General features: G+C 46.4%; 1 protein-coding gene across 3 annotated transcripts in view; it reads right to left on the bottom strand.

Moving 5' to 3' along the window:
* Positions 1-16,909, bottom strand: part of BC049352 (cDNA sequence BC049352) — a 55,683-nt gene that overhangs the window by 8,040 nt on the left and 30,734 nt on the right. For 2 of the 3 annotated variants that reach the window (XM_006510476.3, NM_001198971.1), the window contains 2 exons: positions 1,822-1,938; positions 331-364 (listed from right to left, as the gene is read on the bottom strand). In XM_006510476.3, the coding sequence (XP_006510539.1) occupies positions 331-364; positions 1,822-1,938 (151 nt within the window). Of the gene's footprint in view, positions 1-330; positions 365-1,821; positions 1,939-4,296; positions 5,972-16,909 lie in introns of those variants that run through there. The other variant, XM_006510474.3, reaches the window with a different exon arrangement.

Below are 16,909 nucleotides of genomic sequence, written 5' to 3'. Positions count from 1 at the left end.
AAATGTGTGGGTGGATAGTTAAATGTATGTATACATGGGTAAGTGGGTGGACCGATGGGTGGAGAGATGAATGGGTGGGTGGATGGGTAGATGGATGATTGAACGGGAGGCGCGTTCTCTGCCTGAGAGTGAGTGCTAAAGTGAAGGATATCACACGGTACTGCAGTAGGCACAAGTTTTACTCTGAGAACTTCTCTAAATGGTGTCTTTATGGTTTGCATGGACGGAGTCAGGGAAGGGAAGCAGTAAGTTCCATTCTGCCTCTAGTTCTTTCTTCATCATATTTAGCCCCAGTGCCAGCTGGCCCAGTTCTGCCATGAGCCTACTCACCGGATTTGATATAAGTTGAAGACAAAGTTAGGCCCTGGGAAGACAACCCAAAAAGAGAGTTAGGATCCCCAGGGGAAGTGACTAGCATGCCTATAGGAACAGCTGGTACTTCCCCCACCTGCCCATAGTATAACCGGTCTGGCCTCAGGATGCTCTACACGGTTCTCAAGACCCTTCAAGGTACTTTCATCAGGAGCTCTGATCACCCCTGGAAGGGAGCAATCCTAGCCAAGAGCCCCCAAAGAACCAGTCCTAAGCTTCACTCCAGTCTCCAACACGTTCTAACCTTGTGGTTTTCATCACACACCCCTGTCTACTCCAGTAATGGAAGCTGAGGGACAGAAATGCCTCTCAGCTGGTCAAATGCTTATCTAGGGTGTGTGAAGCCCTGGGTCCCATCCCCAGCACAGCATAAACTAGGTGTGGTCATAGTCCTAGCACTTGGGAAGTAGAGGCAAGAGAGTCAGAAGTTCAAGTTCATCCTTAGCTGCATAGACAATCTAAGGCTAGCCTGGGCTACAGACTGTTTAAAACAAACAAACAAACAAACAAACAAACAAACGGAGACTGTCCTAAATAGAGAAAGAAAGAAAGAAAGAAAGAAAGAAAGAAAGAAAGAAAGAAAGAAAGAAAGAAAGAAAGGAAGGAAGGAAGGAAGGAAGGAAGGAAGAAGGGAGGGAGGGAGGGAGGGAGGGAGGGAGGGAGGGAGGGAGAGAGAGAGAGAGAGAGAGAGAGAGAGAGAGAGAGAGAGAGAAAGAAAGGAAGGAAGGAAGGAAGGAAGGAAGGAAGGAAGGAAGGAAGGAAGGAAGGAAGGAAGGAAGGCTAGAAGGCTAGAGCTGGACATAGACACAGTGGTACTTGGCTGTATTCCCAAAACCCTCTAGGCTGAGGCAGGAAGATGGAGTGTTTGAGGATAGTCTGGTATCCAAACCAAGACCATGTCTAAAAACAAGAAGAAATATAATAACTTCTTTATTCTGTGGAATTAAAAAAAAGCACTCCAAGGGAAAGAACACCAGTACTGGAAATGCACACAACTGGGAGGTTTCCTGTCAGCATTCCAACTTGCTGTCCTTGCTTCACCAGTTGAGAAGACCAAAGCAAATCCCAGAAGACACATTAGCAAGCTTGGGAAGCCAGGGGCAGGGTGGAGAGGTAGGATGGGAAACAGAGACCACCATAGCCTGGCACCCTGACCTTCTAGGCACTGCCTAGAGCCTTGGTGGGGAGAGGGGTTTAAAAAATAAAAGGCAGGCTACTTCTTCCAGTTGGAGGAGCCTCCATTCTTGCAATAAAGGCCCCACTTCTCCTTCAAGCCTCATCTCAGCTGCTCAGTTACCAACTCAAATCTTCAACCACTGCAACCACCAGAGGAAATATTTTTGCATCCTGCTGTGCTGGAAGTCTTGCCACCCCGCCCACTCTCACCCAGCCCTTACAATGAGGAAGGGCAGGGCAGAGCTGGGGCTGATTAACATGGGGCTCACTCACCATCCCAGCAGTACCCGCGCTGGTACCACTTGGCCAAACTGTAGCCTAGGATGGACACGAGCAGCAGTGACAGTCCCACTCCAAGGATCATGCCCAGTGTGCTGATGGAGTCGTCACCTGCGGAGGAGAAGCCAAGTATCCTCACATCCCCTGTACCAAAGCCCCGCACAGCACTATCTTCCAACTTCCCTCCTCTCCCTCTTGCTCCCCATCAAAGTGATAGTCCTGTAGAAGCCTGCCAGGCTAAGCTGGCTGGTTCAGCTTAGCCATGCTATGGTGAGAATATCCGATACCTGAATTTGGTAACTATGTTCATAAAGGGACCCGTTAGTCCCTTCACCCTTCTAGCTTTCAGCTGCTTTGATAGGATCTTCAGAGTGTTAATTCAAAGAAACAATAGCAATGGATATTTCACAATCAGAGAGATTCCTGAAACCTTGGGTATCCCAAGATGCTCTTTCTACCTTCCCGAGAGGTCTAGCCTCGGCAGCATCATGGTGGCCAGGAAGCAGAGCCTGGAGACCCACAAGAGCACAAACCGTAGAACCCTGGTCCTCTTGTCCCTTTTGCAAAGCCCGTGTACGCAGTGGGCAGGGCTTGCACTTGGCTGGCTGTGTGCTCTTGCTCCCTCTCCTCTTTTGTGGTATGAGCTCTTGGCTAAGTTTATATGTAAGGGTAAATCAAGAGCAAGAGACAACGAGTGTTTGAAAGTATGCACGGAAACAAGAGACCAGACCAGAACAGAGAGAAAGGGACCAGGCTTTGAGGTCAATGGTAGGCACACCATGAGGCAGCTCACCTGTGCCAGGGCAGGGAAGGAAGGAGAAGCTGTTGAAGTATTATGGAGAAATATAATGACCCCCTGTGTTCGTGGCCTGAGGACCAGAGGCTCTAGAGATGTTGCCACAAGGCTGGGAGATGTGTTGGTTGAACACAGACACTGGGGGCAGGCTAATGTGTGAAGTCCAGTCCCATCCTTTGCATGTGGTGGGGGCCACTAGTCCCTTTGCCCTTCTAACTTTCAGCAGCTTTGATGGATTATTGAGATGACTACAAAATGCACAGAGTTACTGGGAAGATTGATGGGCGTGTCAGGAAAAGAGGACGCTTAGGATTGGTCCTGGCACACACTAAGTGCTCAATAGATGTTAATGACATTATTACTGCCACCATCCTTATACCATCAAATTCATCAAACAGCGCAAGTGTATTATTAAGTACTTCACGTCTTCTCTGCCCTAGCCACTCGCCTCTAGCTCCCCCATCTCTCTTCTCAGTAACATAGCCAGGTTAAAGATAGGCGTGGTGGGACTCAGAAGGCGGAGACTCTGTGAGTTTAAGGCAAGACTGGTTTATATATAGCATGTTCTAGAATGTTCTATATATAGCATGTTATAGAATGTTCTAGAATAGAGCTACATAGTGAGAGCCTGTCAATACAAGAAAAGGACAGGCTAGTTATTCTCCACTCCTGAAGACAAAGTGTCTGTCAAATGCAGTCAGGATAGGTGTCTCTTTCTAATCACAAGTTTCAAAAGCCCAGACCTGTACAGACAGGCAAAACATTCACAGCATGGACAGGAAGTGACAAAAAGATTGACCCCACAGCTACATTAGAAAAGAATCCCTAGCCTAGGGAAAAATCAGGAGATGGAGGAAACGCACTTTAAGATGATATCAGTGGGTTCCAGAGAGAGGATCCATGCTCTTTATCCAAAAAGTTGAGCCCCAAAGAGACAGAAGGATTCCCAGATTGAATTGTAGGAACCCAAAACTAAGCAGAACCCCAGATAGACAGTCAGAGCCCACACAGGAACAGCACAAGGGTAAATGGAGTCTCTGCCTTAGAGAGCTGCAATACCTTGTCGCAGCTAGGAACACCAAGAGAGGCAAAGAAGTCACAGAGCCCCTGCAGACCTCAAGAAGCCACATAGAGGGGCCCCAGGACATCACTGCAGCACCTTGCCTAGTTGGTGCTTAAACCTATCACTGTAGACATGGCCATGGGTGTTGATGTGAGCTGGTGACACCAGGGACTTTTTATTACTCCTCCCAGGCCCCTTAACTCTCCTAGAACAAGGGGGAAGAGGGATTACAGAAGAGTCTGACATCTGGGTAATTAAGAACACAACTAATCATTAGATTCTAGGAACCAGAAAGTCACATTTTTTGGGCACACATGAGTTCATCAACTGAGATTTGTGCCTGCTACTGATAGCTCAATAGTAAAGATTACAAATATCTCGGCAGGGATTAGCAACTTTATAGGGTTTGGTGGAGTGGACTTTCTATCTTTGGTACTTCTGTCCTCTTGAAGCAGAGAATGGCTCTTGTCAGACACCAAAACTTCTAGCCCCCTATCTTGAATATCCCAGCCTTCAAAATCACAAGCAACAAACTCCCACTCCTTAAAAGTTATCCAGTATCAGATACCCAAGGATTACACCAGACAGAGAAACACTGGGAAGCACTGACCTTGAAGTTGCCTCTGTGGGGACAAGAACAGGTTAGGAGAATTGTGAAGAGCTTGGTGCTGGTCCAGGAAGCTCCCAGCCATTCCACTTGATGACATCTTCTCCTCATAGCTACATGTGTCACAGAAGTAAATAGAGGGGACAGAAGTACTTGTCCCTGGAGAATACACTCCAGTGGAAGGAGATGGCCAACGAGCTTTAAAAGGGAGGGAAGGAAGGAAGGAAGGAAGGAAGGAAGGAAGGAAGGAAGGAAGGAAGGAATCTATTGCTGTGACAAAATACTCTGACCAGAATCAATTTAGATGAAGAAAGGTATTTGACTTATATTTCTAGGTCACAGTTCAACACTGAGGGAAGTTAGGGCAAACACCAAGGAAGAATGCTGTTTATTGGCTCATTCATCAGATTCTGCTTAACGTTCTTATACATCTGAGGCCTAGGAATGTTTCTGCCCATAGTGGGCTTGGCTCACCCAGAAGAGCCACCAATCAAGATAATCTCATTGATATGGCCTCAAGCCAATCTGATCTGGGAAATCCCCCAATTGAATCTCCCACGGATGGATGGTTCTGGGCTGTATTGGGGTGATACCTGAAGCTAACTAGCAGAACCATTCATGAGAAACAAGACAGAGATGGCAGAAGATCATCAATGGTGGTGACCAAGAGTGAAGGGACAGGGCTTGCCTTCACATGTTAGTAGCACTAGCAGTGAATGTGGAAGCTGGAATTTTGAGGGGGATTTATCACGGAAAAGTGGCCACAAATAGAAAACACCAGAAGGAAATCACTAATAGGGAAGTCACTGGCCTAAGGGTCAGAGGTGAGGAGGGAAGGAGGCTCCATCTCTGTTCTTCCTCTGTGCCATCCCCACCGCTGCCTGCTGAGATTGCTTGCAGAAATACTACTTACTCTTTCTTCTCGATTTTTCCAAAATGTTCCTTTAGTAGAAATTCCTTACTTAGCCTCCCTCTGATACCCTTAAGTTTCTGCTGTAAAATATCCCTGCTCTAGGCATACAAAAGAGCACGGGAGCAGCAATGTGCTCACTTCTAATCTCCAAAGATTCTAACATTGTGCCATTCTTGCTTCTGGTCTCCAAAGATTATAACATTGTGCCGTTCTTGCTTATGAAAGACCTCAAGCAGAGACCATAACTAGTCAATGTGCCAAGAACAAGCAACCGGAAGTGCTCAGTCCACAGAGGGACATCTTGGGGAACATTGGCTGAAGGGGAGGTGGGAAGCACGTAAGACTGGGGTCCAGAGCTGCGAATGCTGTCTTCTGGATATGATGTGACTGCTGTGCTCGTAAACCCACAGCAGCTGTGCTCACCTGCACATGATCCGGGCAGCCAAAGTTCCAGCATGGAGTCGGGAGGAGCTCACCAGGTCCTATCCCTAACTGATGAGCCATTGGCAGTTGCTAGTTAGTTTCTAGGGAAAGAACATTTGTTCCTCTTTGGGGATGTGGGTACTTGTAGGTTGTCCCTGTTCCAGAGAATGGTGCACTTGTGGGCATGTTCTTATGGGTAACAGGAACTGGACTTAGTGGATTATTAACAGAGAGAGAGAGAGAGAGAGAGAGAGAGAGGATCATGAAGTTGAGAGGTAGATCTGGTGGGAGAATCCAAGGGAGAGTTGGAGGAGAAATAAGGGATCAATATCTCATATTTTATTCTACACATGTATGAAATTCTCAAAGAATAATTTATTTTTGACTCTAACTTTTAGAATAGCCCTTCCTTAGTTTTCCCTTTCTGAAATTCAGTATTTATCATTCCTATGCATGTTTTTTAAAGCCGTCTCTTCATAGTTTTTGCATAAATTGTGTAAAAACAATATTGTGGCCATTTTCTCTCTAGCCATTATGGAATGGTCAGGACCAGATTCCCTTCCTGTCTTAAATGACTAGAAGTCCAAATAAAATATACGAGCAAGGTGCTCCCTGAGGTTCCCAGGAGAGGACTGAAAAGACGGGGACTCATCTGCCATCAGTCTGTGTCCAGCTGTGGACACAGCATGACCAGGGGCCCCACAGGTTCCTGCCACCCTTCCCCCGCAGCCATGACAGACCCAAACTGTGAGCCCAAACAAGCCCCTCCTCCCTTACACAGTGGCAGAAGGCGGCACGCCTAACACTGTTTTCTGTGCAGATGCAGAAGAAAAGGAATCCAGTGACCATGAAAGGGGTGGTGGGGGAGAACTCAGATCCCACCTCGAATCTTCCCACCTTCTCATCAGCAAATGTGCACATTATTAATGAATTTACTTAAAGGCACGTGGGAGCTTTCACCTGCCAAGTCATTTCAGCAACCCTAATTTAAGGTCTTACATTTAAAACTCTATCTAGTCTTTGAGGTGGCTGTGTCAGGAGCAGGAACTTGAGAAAGTCTTTGTTTGTTAATTCTGATGTTTCTTTGTTTTTATCCAAACCTCAGCTTGTGGCCTGTGGGCTAAGAGAGAGATCTGTGTGGGGGCTGGAGAGATGGCTCAGCGGTTAAGGGCACTGATTGCTCTCCCAGAGGTCCTGAGTTCAATTCCCAGCAACCACATGGTGGCTCACAGCCATCTGTAATGGGATCTGATGCCCTCTTCTGGTGTGTCTGAAGACAGCTACAGTGCACTTATATATAGTAAATAAATCTTTAAAAGAGAGAGATCTGTCTGTTTCTGCTCTCTCTCTCTCTCTCTCTCTCTCTCTCTCTCTCTCTGTGTGTGTGTGTGTGTGTGTGTGTGTGTGTGTGTGTGTGTATGTGTTTGTCCAGTGTGGAGACCAGAAAACAACCTTGGGTGTAGTTTCTGTCTGAGGCACACTAAATAGTCCAGGGTGACTGACCAGCAAAACTTAGGCATCCATCTGTTTTCACACCCCCATCACCCCCCAGCACGGGGTTTACAAGCACCCCCCCCCAGCCTACCCCTAGCCCACCCCTAGCTCTTTTGACACCAGCCTTGGAGATGGAGCTCTGGTCTTCAAGACTTGCAAGATAAACATTTTGTGAAACGAAACATCTGTCCCTGCCTAGATTTGATTGTCACCATCTCGGTCTGTACTTCCTGTTTTACAGTTTCTGTGTAGGTTAAAACCAGATCAAGGGTAACAATGTCAAGTAAATGTAAGTGGGAAATGGAGACTTTCTATAACTACAGAGTTACAAGTTACTACAAGCATGACACATGGGAGGGAGTCGGCCACCGTAGGACAGCAAAGCCCCAAAGACAGAACACTCAGTGGATGTCCCCTGTAATATGTGTCCACTGGGTTGGTCCGCTAATAAACCAGATTGTGACTATGACTAGAAATGAGTTTTCCCTCTAAAATTCAGAAACTGTTCTCAGAATCCACCTGAGCTCTCAGCAAAGCCTGTGGGATGCCTTTAGCAACTACCCTGACTTCCTGCACCCAGGGACCATTTGTCCACATGCCCAAGAGGTCTGTATGGAGTTCTTATGTGCTAAGCTCTGTGCCCACTCCGCAGTGGGCGTAGAGTGGTCAGGGCAAAGGAATCCTGACCTCATAAAGCATGGTCCACAGGGCTCAGCTCACCACTCTGGGGGTCGTATTTGTTCACTGAAGAAGGACAGGGGATCAGAGTCAGGAGAGCTGAACTGGTCTAGGATGCAAGAAAGGCCTCCCTGACTCTGACACATAGGTAACACAGAATGATGTGATTTTTCTAAAGAAATGTGTAAAGTGGCCTTTTAGATCCAGAAAACAGCATGGACAAATTGCTCTCATTAGAGAATAAAACAACGGATGCATAAAAAGTATTGCTAGGCTAGTGTGTGAGGCTGGGGCATACATGATGTTGGGGTATGGAGTAGGGCTGGGTGTAGAAGGGGACTGAGGTGTGAGGACTAGGGCTGGGTATGGAGTTTGGCTGGTATGGACTAGGGCTGGGTGTGGAGTGGGGCACAGAGAGGACAGAATGAGAACATGAAGAGATTATCTCATCTAGCCTGGCCTGTGGTCTACACGAAGGAGTTCTACTTTGTGGGGAGCCATTTAAGCAGATACTGGTACAAAGTCATGGCCAATCATGTACATTCTAGAACCTACCCTGCTGCCGAGTGTAGAAAAGATGAGAGGTTGAGTTAGAAGGAAAGAAGAAATGGTGACTGACCTTGGGTGGCGATCTGGGCCACAGGATGCCGAGATCAAATGTCAAATAACCAGACGTCTGGTAGATAGCTTTAGTGGGAAGATTCGACCTTAAAGCCTTATAATCAGGTAGCTAGGAAGCAGGATCTGACCAATGAACTTACAGATTAAGGAGGAGGACAGGAACAAGAGGAAAAGAAAAGAAAAAAGAAACAAACGCAGTTCAAAATCTAAGAGACAGAGGATGAAAGGAGGAGGGAGAAAAGGGGGAGGGGGAGGAAGTGGGGGAGGAAGAAGAGGAGGAGGAGGAAGAGGAAAAAGAGGAGGAGAGATAAGATTCTGGCACAAAAACATGAAGATTTTTTGCTTACAGTGAGACAGATAAGACTTTTTTTTTTTTTTAGGTTTTTTTGAGACAGGGTTTCTCTGTGTACCCCTTGCTGTCCTGGAACTCACTCTGTAGACCAGGTTGGCCTCAAACTCAGAAATCTGCCTGCCTCTGCCTCCCAAGTGCTGGGATTAAAGGCGTGCTCCACCACTGCCCAGCGTAAGACTTAATTTTTAAAACAACTATTTAAAGCTTATAGGCAAACAGAAGATGAAAAAACTGTTCTAGAAGATTTGTGAGAATTTTTCTATAATATTTTTATTGATTATTTGGAAATTTCACACCATGAACCCTGAGCGTATTCACTTCCCAGTCATCCCAGTTCAGTCCCCACACTACCCTTAGGAGCCCCCACCCCCCTCCCAAAAAAAGAAGGAGGAAGAGGAAGAACAACAACAAAGAAGGAGGAGGGGGAGGAGGAGAAGCAGCACTACTACCTCCATCACTTATCACAATGGTTAAGAGTTCTAATCCATGGCTTTCTGTCTAGGCTGTTACTTTTGGGATGTAGGAATAGGGGTTGTCACAGAAGCCTTCTATGTCCCTCTTCTTCAAAAGTGAGTCTGCAGTCATCAGTAGCCTCCAACAGTAGCTTCTTTGACCTTTACAGTCAGCAGGAGCACTAATTGGATTTCTGAGAATTTGGTAAGAAAGGCAAGAATCTTCCACCTCTGTCTCAGCTCAGCCCAGTGGAGACATCACCCAGGCTGCTCAGTACAAAACGCAGAATGCACTGTGTGCAGTGACAGCTACAAGCCATGGAAGGAAAGCACCCTGGACCCAGAACCTCTGCAACATAACATCGAGAATGTCGATGGGAAGACAGAAAGAGGGAAGACAGCCAATGCATTCAGAAGATGGAGAATCAGGCTGAAAGGATGCTGTAATGTTGGATTCAATAGAAAAAGGTTTTTAGTCACCATAATTGTTTCCAGCATGAAAGTAGAACATGACCAAAGAAGTAAAGGAGACTGTAGAGGATGCCTGCCATCACGGCACTGCAGAACTGTGGAGGCTGAGGCAGGGGGATGCTTTGTGTTCGGGAGTTTCAGGCTAGCCTCAGCAAAGCAATCAGACCCTGTCTAAAGACTTAAAATTCTGTCTTGAAAATGACCATAACCAAAAATAATACATTCACTGAAAGGACTCAACAGTTGATCCAAGCCCATAGAACAAAGACGAAGAATAAGGAAGCCAGGAACAAGGCAGATGGCAGGAGAGAAAAGTGAGGTGAACAGCCAGAGAAACTGAAGCACAGCTCTCAAGTGTAACAGTGGTGTTAGAATTGGGGGAAAGACCAGGGGATATACTAAAAAAATACATAAAACTTATGAAACTTAATTTAAAGTACTGATAACTTACACACCCAGAAACTCCAAATATGAGACTTATAAATAGACAAATACTGGCAAAACAGTGCTAAAAATCAAAGATGTGGAACAAATAAAAGCAGCAAGAAGAAGACATCTGGGGACTCATGGGTGAGCAGGGACCGTGTGACAGAAGCTGCTTCCGAGTGGAAACAGCAAAGATCAGAGATACGGTGCTCAAAGGAAAACCCAGCAAGCAAGAGCCCTACGTTTGGCAAAGCTGCCTTTCGATAATGAAGACAAAGTAAAGACAAAACTTTTCAAGGCTAAAAAAATTACTGAATTTGTTGCTAGCTGTATATATAATGTCTATAGCATAGACATGAATGAATGATAACTGTATGATTGTTTGAATACAGCTCCACAGTGTAGTGGCTGTTACTTCTGTTTTATATGCAGAGGCCCTGAGTTCAAACCTTGGAGGAACCAGGTGCTAGACTATTAATTTCAGATGGTAGCTCAGTGGTTGAGCACTTGTGTAGTATGTATGTAGCATGTATGAACATACACACCACACACACACACACACACACACACACACACTATAAATGTCAATAAAGAATAATTCTGTAACTTTTGTAAGAAAGGATATTTCTCTGATCTTCACAGGTATAGAAAGCAATTGCATAAAACAAATTATTATAATACATTGTTGGGGCTATAACAGATGGAATCACGTTTGTCAATAAATAGCACAAAGGAATTGGATGGCTGCAGAGCAGCTATGATCACAGCTGGTAAGTAATCACAGCAATATTGTATTATACTTGTGACTTAAACATATATTGTATGCAAACAGCACACAAAATAAAGAGAGAGACAGAGAGAGAGAGAGAGAGAGAGAGAGAGAGAGAGAGAGAGAGGAGCAGTAATCACTACAATCAAGCTGACTTAAATCTAAAACTAATTTTGATAAGCTAAGGTGTGTGTGTGTCTGTGTGTGTGTATGTGTGTGTGTGTGTGTGTCTAACATGAGCCCTAGGGAGGAAAAACATGTTCTAAAAAGGATCTGGAGAGATGGCTTAAAATACTTGAGGACCTGAGTTTGAGCCCCCAGAACACAAGCTAATAAACAAACAAACAAACAAACAAACAAACGATGGTAGTTACCTAAGAACCTATGGCTGGAGAGTTCACGGGTCCCAAAGGAGAACCTACTATTGTTTTGCTAACACACATACTATCAAATGAACTTCTTGACACTCAAATGTATACGCCTAGATTAGCCCAGCCCTCAACCTTCATCAGAGAAAGCGTGGTTTCACGATGGTCATCCATTAGCATAGTGACTCACAGCTGGTCAGAGAGCAGCGAGTGAGTAACGGATAGGATACCCATGAGTAACGGTGAATCGGTCAGTCCTAGATAGGATACCCATATCACACTTCCCCATGTGGCTCGGGAAACATCACTGAACACGGGGTGGAAAGATTGTAAGAGCCAGGGTTGGGGAGGAGTGCAGTGAAAAGGTGTCTTCTAGATACGACAGGGCCAGCCTCCCTACTGGCACCTGTAGTGATCTTTGATCATCCTGCTTATAGCCCTTGGGCAGCGCCGAGACCCCACGCTCTCCTCCCCCCTTCCTCTAACTGGGCAAACGGCACACGCAGCATCCAGAGTTGCGGTTCCATGGCCAAGCCTGTGGATCAAGCAGTAGCACCGACCTAGGGGGTTTCGACAGGGTGGGGTGGGCCTTGTGGTGGCTCAAGCTCGCTGCTTCCCCAGGACCAGTCCCACTCAGCAAGGACATGGTCTTCTGTCTGCTACGGCTGCGCTCCCACACCTATGGCTGCTGCCGTGTTTCTAGTCCCATTTCTCTCCATAACGTCTCCACATAAGTCCTGCCGTTTTACAGGGGTTTTTAAGATACAGCACACTCTGCAGGTCATCCTGCAAAGCTGAATCTCTCCGCAAAGTCTCCAGGTGTCCCTCAACATCCTCGGTGAGGTGCCGAAACCCTGTGGATGCTGGCTGCTGCCACCATCTTAAATCCATTTCCCAAGGGAGGGTATGTCCTGTCGGTTCCATGGAACTGGAGGATAACCAGCCCCACCCCTGGAGCTGCTTTAGGCTCTCTGGGCCTCTGACGCCAAGGGTTGAGAAGGGAGATACCATGATGGAAGTTATGATTGTCGGAGACCGGGGATTGGAGATGGGAGTGGGCTATCACTTCACACCTGAATTCCCCGGGATCCTTTAGGGCTTCTCTTATAAGAGACTAAAGCAAACCAATTCAGGCAGGAATACAAATGGTGCAGGCTTGTTGAGTCCAAAGTGCTTGTGACAACAGAAAAGCGCGAGAAGCCTTGCAGGAACCCCGTAACACATGGAAAGCAGGCTAGGCATGCGAGCCTACAGAGATCTTTACCACTGACGTACAGAAGTCTGCCCTCAATCACTAGTGCAAGAATGAGCTCGGGAAGAAGTAGTCACCTCATTGATCATAACTGGCCATGACAGAGGACAAGGCTCTGTGTTGGGTCCCTTCCTCCTTAGCAAGGTCACAATGGTGTCTAATGAGGAAAGTTAGCATCAACCTTTGTGTTGATGATAGGGTTTCTAAGAGAGGAGGGACCTCAAGACTCTATGAACTCAGTTGGTAAAGTGCTTGCCTCGCACGAGTGGGAAATCTGAATTCAGTCTCCAGAATCCAACTGAAAACGGGTCTGTTGCGATGACGCACACTTAGAATTCCACAGCTGAGGAGAGGAGACAAGCAGTTCTTGAGTTCAAATCCCAGCAACCGCATGGTGGCTCATAACCATCTGTAATGAGATCTGACGCCCTCTTCCAGTGTGTCTGAAAACAGCTACAGTGTACTCACATGTAGTCTCCCCTCCCCCAGCCTGAAACCTGCTTGCTCAGGGCTGGAGCTTCCCGCTCAATTGTTCTGCCATGCCCACTGCTGGAACCTGCCGCTTTGCTGTTCGGAGCTGTGCACGTGGTCACCCTGCTATTGGACCACAAGATTAATTGGCGGGAATCGGGCTCCCTTCCCCTGCTTTATAATTGCGTACGGAAAGTAAAATTGAGCTTTGATCAGAATGACTGTCTTAGCTACATTTCTTTATCTCGCCACCTAGCCCCTCTTCTCTTCCAGGTTTCCAAAATGCCTTTCCAGGCTAGAACCCAGGTTGTGGTCTGCTGGCCGGACACAACACTCACATATAATAATAAATAAATCTTTAAAAAAATAAATTAAATTAAAATTTAAAAAGGTAGACGGTGCCTGAAGAACAACACCCAAGGTTGTCCTTAAGGCTCTACACAGCAGGCATACACACGTATGAACACACACACACACACACACACACACTGTGAGTCCTGTTGGCTGACTGCTAGAAATATAATTTCAACATGAATTCACTCCCTGCCACTCAGCCCTGAGCTTCCATGTACCCCTGTGTATCAAGGACCCCAAGTCTGAGCCAACATTTTCCTGAAATGTAGACAAGTCAGAAGCAGACGCTCGCACGTGCTCCAGAGTTCTCCATGCGTCTGTCTCCACAGCTGTCCAACCAGACTCCTTAGAGATGATCCAGGAATCTGCAGTTTTGGGCAAGCCCTCACCCGACTGGCTCGTCTGTGGCTGGAGTCATGTATCCGGTGGGTCTGAACCACCAAAGTCGGTTCAGATGAGAGTTCATGTAGGGAGTTCCCCAAAGAAAATAGCCCTGATTGTATCACTCTGGGGAGGAAGCAGGCAAGAGTCATTTTGAAGGTGCTTAAGTTTAGAGAGAAAAAAATACTTAGGTTTGGGCTAGTATTGTTTTGAGTAAAAGGATTTAAGATAAATAAACATTTTGGATATATAGGGGTTTTTTTTGGTTTTTTTTTTGGGGGGGGTAAATGTTGTCCCAAGAATTCTTGGTTCATGACATCCTTAAGCGTGATAAAATCCACAAGACAACTCAAAGCGAAGATCCCTTCTAATAACTGAGCTTCTGAGAAGAGACTGAGGGTCATCACTAACTGCTAATGTGCTCAGAGACATAGCCGGAAGGTGGATGACAGTGGGGGGGGGGGCGCAGAGAGAACTCCCAAAGGCTAAGCTCGGGCCCCAGGCAGGGCTGCTGGTTTTAGAATTCCAGGGCACTTGCAACATCTTGATTGTATTTGAGAGACCAAATCTTTTAAGTTCAGACTCCATTGTAGAGAACCTGACCTAAGTTTGAATTCGGGTAAAGTAACCGGTTGGTACCTAGCATTAGTTTCTAGGTTTCTGCCCAACAAGCCCACCTTCTGTCTGACATGCACCAATGCAGAAGGAAACAGAAGTTAAGTTTATGGTTTGACTCCCAGCACCAGCCAATTATGCTAAAGGACACAGTAGCTCTCCAATTAGATGCTTGCCAGGCTACAAACACTCACCTCCCTCTTGCTGCTTTCTATAAAACATTACCCTGGTAGATGTCTGGGGCTCCTCTCCACCAAAACCGAACTATGTGTCAGCTGGGGGCTGAGAGGCCCAAGCTAGCTCGAATAAAGGCCTTGGTGTGATTGCATCAGATCGGCTCCTGTCTGGTCTTTTGGGGTTCACTAGCACTTCCCTGGCACTACAGATTGAGAGGTGCCTAGGGGACCAGTAAAGCTCACTTCTTTCTATAAGGGCATTCCCAGAGATGATTGGCATGTCAGAGAACAAATAAGAGGGTAAAACCTGCCCTGAATGTGGGTGGCACCATCACTTAGACTGTAATCTTCAAATATAGTAGCTTTGAACCCTTCTTAACAATATTAAGGCATTACTTGAAGAAAGGGCCCAACACTGTCTTGTTTTGTGTCACAGTGGAGAAGCTATGGTTGGTTAAGTGACTATGTCTACCTATCCTGATTCTTGCACCAGGACCAACTTTCACCCTTGTGCTGGTCCTGCATAGTGTTTGGTGGCATCTGTGTGAGGCCAAGATGTCACCCAGGTGCAGACATATGTCATATATCCACATGCCACTGGATACTGCTATTTCAGAAGACCCTAGACCTTAGACTGTCCTACCCAGAGTCCAAGGATTGGGAAACCACGGAGATGACACGAGGTCTGCCTGCATGGTCTGACCTCCATAGGTAGGAGCAGCAAGTAAAATATTTCAGGTGCCAAACAGAAATGAGAGGCCAGTCCCAGGCTGAAATATAAGCTCTCACCTAAGAGGTATCATGACCAAGGTCCCCTTACGTCAGCCCAAGCAAAGGACTTCTATGCTCTGGAATCACTGTGACCCTCCACTTCCACTCCAGGGCACCGGTTTGGCGCCAACAGTGTGTACTGAACACAGTCCGTGTCTTGGGAAGGGCAGATGCTGAAAGCAAACTCAAGTATTTTAAGAGGTTGTTGGAAACTTCGTAGGAGATCAATTTGGGCTCAGAAGGTGCCTTGGTCCCATTCCTCTGCATTAGATTCATCAGAGTGAAGGACCATTTGCAGATAAGTAGAAAGGTCTTTTTTTTGTTTGACAACGTGTGCATTTGTTTTAATGAGATTACGGAGAAATGTCATTAGCACAGCAAGTCTGAATTTTGTGGAATTTAGCACTTAGAACAGTGGTTCTCAACCTGTGGGTTGCGACCCCATAGGGGGTCACATATCAGATATTTACATTATGATTCATAACAGTAGCCAATCACAGCTATGGAATAGCAATGAAATAATTTTGTGGCTAGGAGCCACCATAGCATGAGGAACTGTATTAAAGGGTTGCAGCATTAGGAGTGTTGAGAACCACTGGCTTAGGGGATGGCTGAATGTTTTAAATAGAGTCCTGCTGAGGAGATCTGTCACATACATGGTGGCAGAGGTAACTTGGGGTGAGGAGAAGTGATAAAGTGATAAAGAGAGCCAGAGTTCTAGACTAGACACACGAGGGACACCCAATATCATGCCACCTCAGGAAAGATGGAGAGCCTGCGGAAAAGATACTGGGGAATAAAGCCCCATAGATCCTGGTCAGGATGAGAGGGGCCAGAGCTTAAGTTATTCTCTTCCACCTACAACCTCAGCCTCAGGCTGAGAGCTGGGGCAACAGATAGGGCTGATGAAATAGCTCAGCCTTTTTAAAAAAGATTTATTTATTTTATTTATATGAGTACACTTTAGCTGCCTTCAGACACACCAGACGAGGGCTTCAGATCCCATTACAGGTGGTTGTGAGCCACCATGTGATTGCTGGGAATTGAATTCAGGACCTCTGGAAGAGCAGCCAGTGCTCTTAACCGCTGAGCCATCTCTCCAGACCGATAGCTCAGTTAAGTTCTTGTTGCATTGGCATGAGGACATGAATTCAGATCCCCAGCCCCCGCATAAAAGCTGGAGCCACAGTATGTATCTGCAATTCCAGCTCTGGAGAAATGGAGACAGGAGACTCGCTAACCGGTCAGTATACCCAAATTGGCAATCTCCAAGTTTGGTGAGAGACCCTGTCTCGAAGAGTAAGATGGAGAATGACTGAGGAAGGCACTCAACCTCTGGCCTCCTGACACATGTGTAAGCATATGCACACACACATGTGCACACATACATGGATACTTATGCACGCACATGCACAAAAGGAAGATGAAATAATTGTGTCCCTAATTACTACGTGCTTTGGCAACTAAACATTTTCTTAAGCTAAGCATGCTTACCCCCATGTGGCGACAAGCACAAGATGTGGTAGCAACTGGAATTGTCAACAGCAGCCCTTAGACACCAGTTGCCCAGGGAGCAGGGAGAGGCTTAGCAGAGTGGTTAAACACACTGAAGCAATGTCATAGGAGCTC

Source organism: Mus musculus, chromosome 9 (genome assembly GCF_000001635.26).
Source record: "Mus musculus strain C57BL/6J chromosome 9, GRCm38.p6 C57BL/6J".
In the NCBI taxonomy this organism is placed as follows: Eukaryota; Metazoa; Chordata; class Mammalia; order Rodentia; family Muridae; genus Mus; species Mus musculus.
This window is presented reverse-complemented; position numbering and strand designations above follow the sequence as displayed.